Below are 10,975 nucleotides of genomic sequence, written 5' to 3'. Positions count from 1 at the left end.
TGTATTTAAAGGGCCAGAAGGTTGAGAACCAGTATTTTAATCTGAAGTAAAACAACTCTCAAAAGGACTTTTCCCCTATCCGCTCCACTTCTAAAGAGACAGCATGAAATGTTGTTTATTATTAAAGTCAATTTTTAAAAAATATCTAATAATGTTGAATGGTGATCACAGCTTCAGGCAAAGCTCCTAGAATTAATCCTGTAAAGTGAAAGCTAAGGTTCAGAATAATAAATCTGGCTCTAAATATCTTACGTTGGCCAAAACTCAGTTATCTTCATGATACTGCCAATACAGAAATGTGAACAGATATTTAAGAGAGATTTTAAAGCCAAGAGTTTTGTTTGGTTTGAAGGTTACTGCTTAACACCAAGCTAGCTGAAAATCTGAGCTAACCACAGCACCACGCCGAGAGCAGTCCTCTCCCAGAGTTCTCACAACAGTTTCTCAGCCTGACTATGCACTTTTTATCAAGTGGCTATTGGACTAGTGCATTAAAAACGCTGGGATGGAAGCTGGCACAGAGGAAGCTGGTTTGCCAAACAGCCTTGAGAACCTGATGCTGCCACTCTTCCAGTGCTGAGCGGCTGGCCAAGAACAGTGCCCACAGCAGGCTCAGAGATGCCAGCTGTAATGAGATACTTGTGTTTGAAATGCACTGAGTTTCAGCATGGCCAGTACCATCTGATTATGGAATTGGGCAGGTTCATCCCTCTTGCAAGAGCACCCTCTTCTGAGACCTTCATCAGGCTACTGAACTCAGCTTTGGGAAATTTCACAACTTGAGATGGTTTTATTGCTTTTCTGGGATCCCTATGTAAAGATGGGCTCTTGAATAAATACACAAATTAGAGTATACAAAACGGGATATGGCAAATAAAAAATTAAGAACAAAGTAGAACAAAGATTTACTCAAAATGATCCAAATTCTTTTTAAAGCATTGCAAGCATCATACACAAAGATGTTCATTGGCTTATCTATAACAGGAGAATTGTGGAAACACTCTAAAGATCCAATTATAAGTAAATATAGCTCATAAACATGATGTAAAATTTATAGCAACCGAAATGGCTTTTACAAAGCTATATTCATAATTTTAGGAAAAATAATAATTAACCTGGGGAAGGAGCAAGAAAAACACACACATATAGCAGGACTTTGGAGGGGAAGTTTATATATTTTATTTACATACACACATAAAAGATTATAAGGAGATAAATGCAGCCAAACATTAATAGTAGTTATTACCATGATATTTTCTCTTAATAATTTTTTGAAAATTTTTAAAGTTCATATATACTCAAAATCTAATCAGAAAACAAACTACTAAAACTTTAAAGGTAATAGAAAAAAACAAAACACCAAGATATATTCATGAGCTTGAGAACATTTTTAGTATTTTTTATTTACAATGAGAATACAACATACCACAGTATAAGAAAAATTGTAAGAATGAAACTCCCACAGAAGTTTATAGAACAAAATGTATACTAAATCCCCCAATTAAAGACCCATAAAGTAGTTTCAGTGCTTTCTAACCCACCTTCTCACAGCAGGGAATTAATCCCTCTGGGGGATGCAAACACACTTCAAAGAGAAGATTATGCCCAGACACTAGTATTGTACAGGGTAAGGTTTATACCTAAATTTGCTCAGATACTTTGGCAGAGATCAGAGATGCAAGTCCAAGGAACAAAGACTAATTTTAAGGCAGATTTCTTTGCAATCATTCAAAATGGCAAAAATAACACATTGAATAATAGCAGGAAAAGGTAAGTATGATGAGTTTTATCAAAAACAAATAAGAAGGTTGTAGAAGTAGGTAAAAGATTACCTAAAATCAAATATTAAGTGACAGCTTGTTCACTGGTGATAGCAACTAGGAAATCTTACAAATTCCCAAAGAAACTAAGCAGCACCATGAGTTCAATTTGTATACCTAAACTTTACTTTCACAGTGTTTGTAAGGTATCCCATTAAGTATCATAAATCGTGGTGCAATGTCTAAGCAAAATGACAGATCACATGTCCTTCCCATGGACTTCATGGAATGCTCTTCAGAGCACAGAACATATGAGAGTTTACAATACATGTCTTCAGTATTACAAACATTAAAAGTTATTGGTAAGGGAAAATACTGTCTTTAAATTCTAGTAATATTTCTCATTGGCCTATCTCACGTATCATCTTTTTATTGAGAGGTAATATTTTAGGTACAATTTAGAAGTATGTGATCATTTTATAAAAATATGATTTAAGTAGAGGAGTAGCATATCTTAGTAATTCAGCTTTATTTAGTTTCCCAATTTTAAAAAGTCATGAATAAGGAATCAAATTTAGAGTTTAACTTTTTGGAATATTTATCATCTAATAGAAAACTAAAGTCCTTGATAGATTAAAGACCTAAATGCAAATGGAAAAACTATACATTTCTTATAGGAAAATATCTTCATATCTGTAGGGTAGGAAAATATTAATAAACTAGAGGCCCAGGGCACAAATTTGTGCATGGGTGGGGTCCCTCAGACTGGCCAGCGATCAGGGCCAATCAGCCGCTGGCCAGGGCTGGGGAGTGGGGGGGACCTGCAGGAGGTTGGCCGGCCAGGGGGAGGGACAGTGGGAGGTTGGCTATGGGAGCGCACTAACCACAGGGGGCAGCTCCTGCATTGAGCATCTGCCCCCTGGTGGTCAGCATGCATCATAGCTACTGGCCAGTTGTCTGGGCATAAAGGTCGCTTAGGCTTTTATATATATAGATTGTACTATATTAAAATCATTAAGTTTTGATCAAAGGTACCATAAAGAGAGTAAAAGACAAACCACAGGATGGGAGAAGATATTTGTAACACGTACAAGCAGATAATTAATATCTATCCTATATAATAAAAGCCTAATATGCTAAGTGTCCAGTCATCCGTTCTACTGTTCAACCAATCAAAGCATAATATGCTAAAGATATGCTAAGGCTGATCAACAATTTGCTATGACGTGCACTGACCATCAGGGGGCAGATGCTCCGACCTGTAGGTTAGCTTGCTGCTGGGGCCGGCCGATCTGGACTGAGTGAGATGGGCCAGACATGCCCTGGAGCCCTCCCATGGTCCCTCCCCACCTCTGGCCAACCTCCCACTGTTCCTCCCCAGCCCAATCGTGCACTGGTGGCGTCCCTCAGCCTGGCCTGCCCCTCTTGCAACCTGGGACCTCTCTGGGGATGTCGGAGAGTCAGTTTCAGCCTTATCCCACAAGCTACTCCTCTCAGGAGGGCGCCAGACACAGGGCTCATGGCTGGCGAGTGCTGCTGTGGCAGCGCGAGCCTCTCCTGATCAGGACTGATTGGACATGAGACTGTGGCAGGTGCAGTGGGGCCAGTATGAGCGGGAGAGGCAGGTAGGAGCTGCAGGAGGCAGTAGACTGCAGGTTTTGGCCCGATCCCCACAGGCCACCCAGAGGGGCCCCATCCATGCACAAATTCATGCACCGGGCCTCTAGTAATATATAATTTCTTATAAATCAATAAGGAAAAGATAGAAAACTCAATTTAAAAAAAAAAAAAAAAGCAAGAGACTTGAACAGGCACTTTTAAAGATAAGTTGAATAAGATGCCAATAAGCATATGAAAGAGCTCAATCTCATCAGTCATCAAGAAAATGCAAATAAAAACAAGGATATACTACTACACAACCACGAGGTTGGCAAAAAAAAAAAAGAAAGAAAGAAAGAAAAGGTCTAATGTACCAAGGACTGATGCCAAATGCTGAAGGGAGTGTAGATGAACACAATCAATTCTAAAAAACAGTTTAGCATGATCCATTCATCTAATATGGTTTCTATCCTATGGAAGTATGTTTACATGGACCAGGATTCACGTATAAAAAAGATCACAGTGCCCTAGCAGGTTAGAGCATCCCCCCTCAGACCGAAGGGTCTTGGGTTGGATTCTGGTCAAGGGTTCATATCTCACCTCAGTTGTAGGCTCGATCCCTGGCCCCAGTAGGAGCGGTTGCAGGAGGCAACCAATCAATGTGTCTATTTCACATTGATGGTTCTCTTTCTCTGTCTTCCCACCTCCCTTCCACTCTCTCCAAAAAAAAAAAAAAAATCAATGGGAAAAATATCCTTGGGTAAGAATTAATAACAAAAAATATATGTTCTACCTTCCTATCACAACAAATATGCCTTTATCTGCTTAGAAGACTAAATTCATACTGAGAATTTTTGGATTCCTTAAAGTTCAAGTGGAAACCTGATGGTGCAGGGAAAATTGGCCACTGGCCCACTGCCCATAGCCCTCTTCTCTATCTCATACTGCCAACAACCTCGCACACAGCACCCAGTCACCTCCATTCACAAGTCCAAGTTCTATCCCATACACTACTCCCCACAAATGGCAACTCTTAAACCATCACTTGGGCCTCAGGGTGTATATACCTGTAGTTCAGTCTACCCTCAGAAAGATGGACCTCAGGAAGAGATTCATGCAGCCTCTGGGCCATTTGGGCACAAAATTTTGAGATCCTAGGTACTCAAAGCATGGTGTAGAATGGAAGGGTTCAGGCTCCAAGTGGGCATATCCCACAGACTCCTTGCCCCATGCAAGAGGGACACAGCAGGGCCCTCTAAAGAATAGGGCCAGGGCAGGGATCACTCTTGCCAGGAACAGAATTTCCTTAGAACCAAGCAACATTATATCTGTTAACCTGGACAGCAGTAACATGGGTACTCACTTTATAATAATTTGTGAAATTGTACATGAAAGTTTTATGTATTTTTCCACAAATAATGGGACTGACACCATGTGCCTACTGATATGATACACAATATCATGTTCTAGATATTCTTGCCCAAAATCCATGATCTGAATCTAATCATTGGGATACAATTAGATCCAAGTCCTGGACTTTTTTAAAAAACATGCTCATTCCTTCAAAAATATGTCATAAAAGGTAAAGAAAAGCCATAAAATTATTACATGCTGAAACTAAATAGATGTGAAATTAAATAGAGTGCATGATCCTGAATGAGATTCTAGATCAGAGGGGGAAATGCTATAAAGAACACTATTGGGACAAATGATTAAATTTTAATATGAACAACTGACATTATAACAATGTTAAATTTTCTTTATCTCAATTAACTATACTAGAGTTATGGAAGAAAATGTCCTTATTCTTGGGAGATATATTCTGAAGAATTTAGGGGTGAAAGAAGACAATGTCTGCAACTTCTTCTCAAGTGGTTCAGCAAAAATAATATGCATATGCATGTAGAATGAAGCAAACATGGCCAAAAAGTAACATTTGCTGAATCTAAGGAAAGGGCATATACACTTGGCTGTCCTTGTAACGTTTGTCATTTGAAGTATTTTCAAAATAAAAAGGTTTTAAAACTATACTAAAGAGTTAAACAAGAAAGGACTTGTCTGCAGGAAGGGAAGAGGAATCAGATGTCTGGGATTAAAGGGTACGATACACACTTTTCTTTTTGTTCATTCTTCCATCTTATTTTCACTTTTCAAATTTTGTTCATATTCCCCCCAAAATTTCATTTTAACTTTGGGAGACAATTGAAAGGGGAAACATTAGCAAATAGAAAAATAAGAAAAATGTTTGTCCTTAAATGTATCTGTCAAATCACAGCCATCATCAAATGGTTACTCTGAAATGTCAGTCCATAAAATGCTGCTCACATACACACTGAGTAACCCTTCCCAATCCAATAGTTTGCACATTAAGAGGCATAACTTACAGATGTTAATATTCTACTTCTTTAGATAATCCAGAAAGTGGAGCACACACAATTACCTGACTTTTGCTGTTAGGAGAAATTCATTCATTTTTAACAAACATTGGTGATGTTATACAAAGCCCTGCAGATGACATAGAGAGTTGTGTATATCATGGTCACTGTCCTCATGAAGGCAATGCAGAAAAGTGACAAGGACTTGAACCACACAGTAGCTATATGACCTTGGTAATTTATTTGATCTCTCTGAGATTCCCTTTTCTCATAGGTGTTGTAATGGAGATGCCACCCAGCTATCTTTAAGGGCTGAATTATAAGGACTGACTATCCATGTCAAGTATGTAGGACAAGACAAACTTAATAAAAGCTATTTTTATGAGTATTACAATCAAATTATATAATGAAATAGAAAAAAATATGCCCAAGGTTGTATAGCCAATTAAGGGTATAACTACCACTGAAATCCTGATTATTCCAAGTTTCTAATCCAAGAAAATTCACTCTCCCTAAACACCAAATAATATATGCAACTGTTAGTGTGTGGGGCCAAGAGTTGCTCCCTAACATATCTTTGGCAAATGCATCACTCTATCAGGCACCAAGAAAAAGAACACTGGATCATAAGGTTATTTTGTTCTCATTAACCAAGGATTTTTAGCTCAAGAAGTAATATATTCAGCCTGCACAAGGTATCTAAGACCCTGTCATCCAAGAATACATGTCCAAATTAGTTCAAAAGCTAAAGCCACAGGAGGTATTTCCTTCAAATAATTTCCAACTTTATTTTACCAACAAACATAAAATTTACTAAATTAAATCAATTTCATCGTGCTTATGATAATGTGGGCACAAATAACAAGGAAAGACACTTAAACATACTTAATGATAAATAACAGTTCAGAATATTCACATATCCCATATGCATGGGCTATCTCATACAATAAACAAACATGCCGTATCATAATCAAACATGCAAATACCTGAAAGAGTGCCACCTGACCTAGGATAGGCCACTTCAACATACACTTCAAATGTGGTCTCTGGGTTCTGCCTACGAAAGAAACAAATCATGATTACTGACAAGGATGAAGGCAGCGCGGTAATAGAACATAGAGGCTGAGGTATAAAGCACACCTTGATAAAATCATTAGCTCCACAACCTAATGGCTGTGGAACTTTGGACAAGTTACTCAACTTCTCTGAGCCACGTCTACCTAATCCATAAAATGAAAACACCTAACCAGAAAAACTATTGTGAAATTTAAAAACACACACACACACACACACACACACACATTGTCTGAGTATAAAATTGTCTGACAATTTTATAGGTGTCACATCTTCAATTTACCCAGCTAGATCTCCAAAGCCACAGGGAGAATTCTGAGGAAACTCAAAGCAAAGCAACACTAGCAGAAAGTAGCCTTCACCCTCATATTCCAGGATAAAACATTCATAGGATGAAGTTAACTTGCTGATTTGTAGATTTTAAGACTGAAACAAGAGAAACAGTATCCTGTCTCCCTAGGCCAGTGATGGCGAAACTATGACACGCGTGTCAGAGGTGACACGCGAACTCAATTTTTTGGTTGATTTTTCTTTGTTAAATGGCATTTACATATATAAAATAAATATCAAAAATACAAGTCTTTGTTTTACTATGGCTGCAAATATCAAAAAATTTCTATATGTGACACGGCACCAGAGTTAAGTTCGGGTTTTTCAAAATGCTGACACGCAGAGCTCAAAAGGTTCGGCATCACTGCAGGCTGTCATGAGACAGGATCCTCATCTAAATGTAAGACTGTTCCCACATAGGGGGCTTCACCTGTATCGAAAAACTGCAAGTATATGAATGTTCATTATTATATCCTTTTACCTTTTTATGTCATAAATATTTCATAATAAGTGTTGTAAAGATCACAGCACTAACAGAATGTTAACAGTTAATTCAGAGTGATGAGAACATCGGGGTTATATTTCTTTGTATTTTCTCTTTCTCTTTGATTCTAAAACTACAATAAAAAGATATTACTTCCAGATTGAATGAAAATCAGTCAGTGAAGAAAATGTTATACTTTCAAATGTCTATAACTGAGTTATATTTTAAACCTGACAACAAAGTTCAGAGAAGAAATTTTCTGAGTTGTCTAATCAGATCTAAGGTTTAATTTCAATCAAATAAAAACTTTGAATTTACCCAATAGATTCCAGTTTTCAAAATAACTATCTCATTTATCACATTTCATTCTTATTATAATCCCAGGAGGTAGGTGCATCAACACCATACAGGTGAAGAACCTGAGGCAGAGTTCCTAAGTGACTTGTTGGTGGTCCCACAGCTACTTAGAAATGTAGCCAGAACCAGAATTCACACCTCCTGACCACTCAAATTCTGTTTCATTGATTCTAAAAGAACTTCCCCCCCCTCCCACATTTTCTCATATCTTACAATCTATTGCATCTTACAATTCTACATGGCAGCATTTTTTCTTTATTGATAATACATATAACAACAGTGCTTCTTATAAATAATGGCATCTTAAATTCAACAAAATATGGTAATACTCCTTAAAGTTCCTTAGCAGTAGAAAGAAAAATGTGTGTTTTGCCAATCAGGAATCTAGTTATTTCTCTTGTGAAAGATCATCATTTCATCATTGAATAGAAACTTGGGCTTTTGCTTTAAATAAGCAACTACAGCTGAAAAGAGTTGGCTGCTCTAAAATTCAAAGCATTTAAAAATATACTAGTATTGTCAAATATTATTTAAAAATTATACACTAAATCAGAGTATCTTACTTAAAAATACAAAATAAAACAAGGTGAACTGAAGTTTTAAGCTCCCTTAAAAAAAAAAAATGTGTGCTCTTTTTTCCCTGATAGAGGGTACAGAAAGACCTACAAAGTCAGTGTCCTTTGGTCACCAAACATTTGTGGGAAATACCAGTTAAAAACATCCTTTTCATTCAAATGAGCTCAAAGAACAATGTTTGATGAAAGAAAGGAATGTTCTAAAGTCATCTGAAGGACACCAAGATTCCTTCTAAAACCTAAATAAATCTTTAAGTTTATTTTGCAACTGGCTAAATTCCATCTCAGAATTTCATCCCTCTAGATCAAGGGTCCTCAAACTTTTTAAACAGGGGGCCAGTTCACTGTCCCTCAGGCCGTTGGAGGGCCGGACTATAGTTTAAAAAAAACAACTATGAACAAATTCCTATGCACACAGCAGCGGCAAAAACACCCGGCGGGCCGGATAAATGTTTTCGGCGGGCCGCAGTTTGAGGACCCCTGCTCTAGATCAGTGGTTCTCAACCTTCTGGCCCTTTAAATACAGTTCCTCATGTTGTGACCCAACCATAAAATTATTTTCGTTGCTACTTCATAACTGTAATGTTGCTACTGTTATGAATCGTAATGTAAATATCTGATATGCAGGATGGTCTTAGGCGACCCCTGTGAAAGGGTCGCTCGACTGCCAAAGGGGTCGTGACCCACAGGTTGAGAACCGCTGCTCTAGATTAAGCTAGTGGTTTTCAAGATGTATTCTGCAGGACCCTGTGACTCCATAAAGGTTCTTCACAGCTTTCGTACATATTTTCCCTAAATTTCCATTTTTCGTTTTTCCCATTTAAAAATAAATAAATAATGAACATGGAAAGATCTTACATACCAAGTTTTTTAAACACTGGAGCTCCAACACATCAACCTGTGCCACTAAGTTAAGGTGACTGTGCAAACCTGATGTCTCTAAATGAAGAATACCATGTATACTCATGGTCTCTGCTGCTGCTTCTTTCTCTCTTTAACACACTCTGAGCCCACCACACCCCTAAAACAACTTGTCACGATCACAATGACTTCCACATTGCTAAAATGGTCAATTCTCAGTGCTTGTCTCACTCAACCTTTCAGCAGCATTTGATACAGATGAGTGACTCGCCCTCCTTCCTGAAACACTTTCTTCACTTGCCTATCAGGATATCACTCTCTTACTACTCTTCTTATCTTACTGGCTGCTCCTTTGCTAACTCCTTCTGAAGCAAGCTCTCCTACCCTGGACCTCAGTCCTGGACCTCTCTCTATCTACACTCATTACTTAGAAGATCTCATTCTGTCTCACAGCTTTAATTATGCAAATGGTGACAAGCCCCAAAGTCATGTCTCCAATCTTGCTTCTTCCTTGACTCCAAATCCCTTATCCAACCGCTACTCAACACCACCACTTGCATATCTATGAAGCATTTCTAATTTAACAAATGGTGTTTTTCTTCCTCAAACTTGCATCTTCTGAAATCCACCAGTTATTCAGACCAAAAAAACTTGTGTCATCCTTAGACTCCTCTCTTTGTTTTATATGCCACTTATTTCCATGCCACAATCAACCAATCAGCAAATTCTGATGACTTGATCACCAAAATACATCCAGAAAGCATCCCCAACCCCACTATCTTGGAAAGATCACCAGCACCTCACCTCTATTATTGCAGTAATCTCCTGACTGATCTCCCTGCTTCCTCCTTTGCCCTTCTATAGTCAGATTTCAATTTAGTGGCCAGAAATTCTTTTATTCTAGAGGTCAGGTTATGTCAGTCCTCTGCTCAAAACTTCCCAAAAGCTTCCATAACACTCAAAATCAAAGTCTTAGTTCTGGATATGGATGGTGGTGATGGTTATACAACAATATGAATGCATTTAATACAACTGAACTATACACCTTCAAGTGGTTAAGATGAAAAATCTTATATATATTTTACTATAATTTTTTTAAAAACTGAGGGGAAAAAAAGTCCCCATAAGGTCCTACATGATGTGGTCTTTGCCTATCTCACCTATCTCTCCAACTTCATTTCATACCTCTCTACCCTTCTCCCTGCATTCTAGCCATACTGGCCTCCTCCCTACTCCTCAGACACACCAAACTCATTCCTATCTTACAGCCCTTTGTATTGATCTTCATATAGGTGGCCCTTCCTGTCATTCAAAACTTGGCTTATACTTGACCTCCTCAGAAAGGCCTTCCTCAACACACTCTCTGCCGGGAGCCGGTCCATCCTTGCTGTTTCAAGGGACCTGGCATATATGGCATACTGTTCTTAATATGTTTGCTCACCTTCTTGGCGCTGTGTTTTAACCAAGGTCACCTCTCCGAGAAAAGTTGTTTCCCCAGGTAGGGATTTTCCCCTGAAGTTAGGGAGGGCATAAAACCTCTTAACCCCTTCCCCAGCAGAA

General features: G+C 38.3%; 1 protein-coding gene across 1 annotated transcript in view; it reads right to left on the bottom strand.

Annotated features, from left to right (window-relative positions):
- DENND1A (DENN/MADD domain containing 1A) overlaps window positions 1-10,975 on the bottom strand; it is a 446,857-nt gene that overhangs the window by 409,306 nt on the left and 26,576 nt on the right. The window contains exon 2 of the mRNA XM_015567102.1: window positions 6,721-6,791. Coding sequence (XP_015422588.1) covers window positions 6,721-6,791 — 71 coding nt within the window. The remainder of the gene's footprint in view (window positions 1-6,720; window positions 6,792-10,975) is intronic.

The sequence above is a fragment of the Myotis davidii genome, unplaced genomic scaffold, assembly GCF_000327345.1.
Source record: "Myotis davidii unplaced genomic scaffold, ASM32734v1 scaffold142, whole genome shotgun sequence".
NCBI classification, from domain to species: domain Eukaryota; kingdom Metazoa; phylum Chordata; class Mammalia; order Chiroptera; family Vespertilionidae; genus Myotis; species Myotis davidii.
Note: the sequence above shows the minus strand (reverse complement) of the source record. Positions and strands in the feature narration are given on the sequence as shown.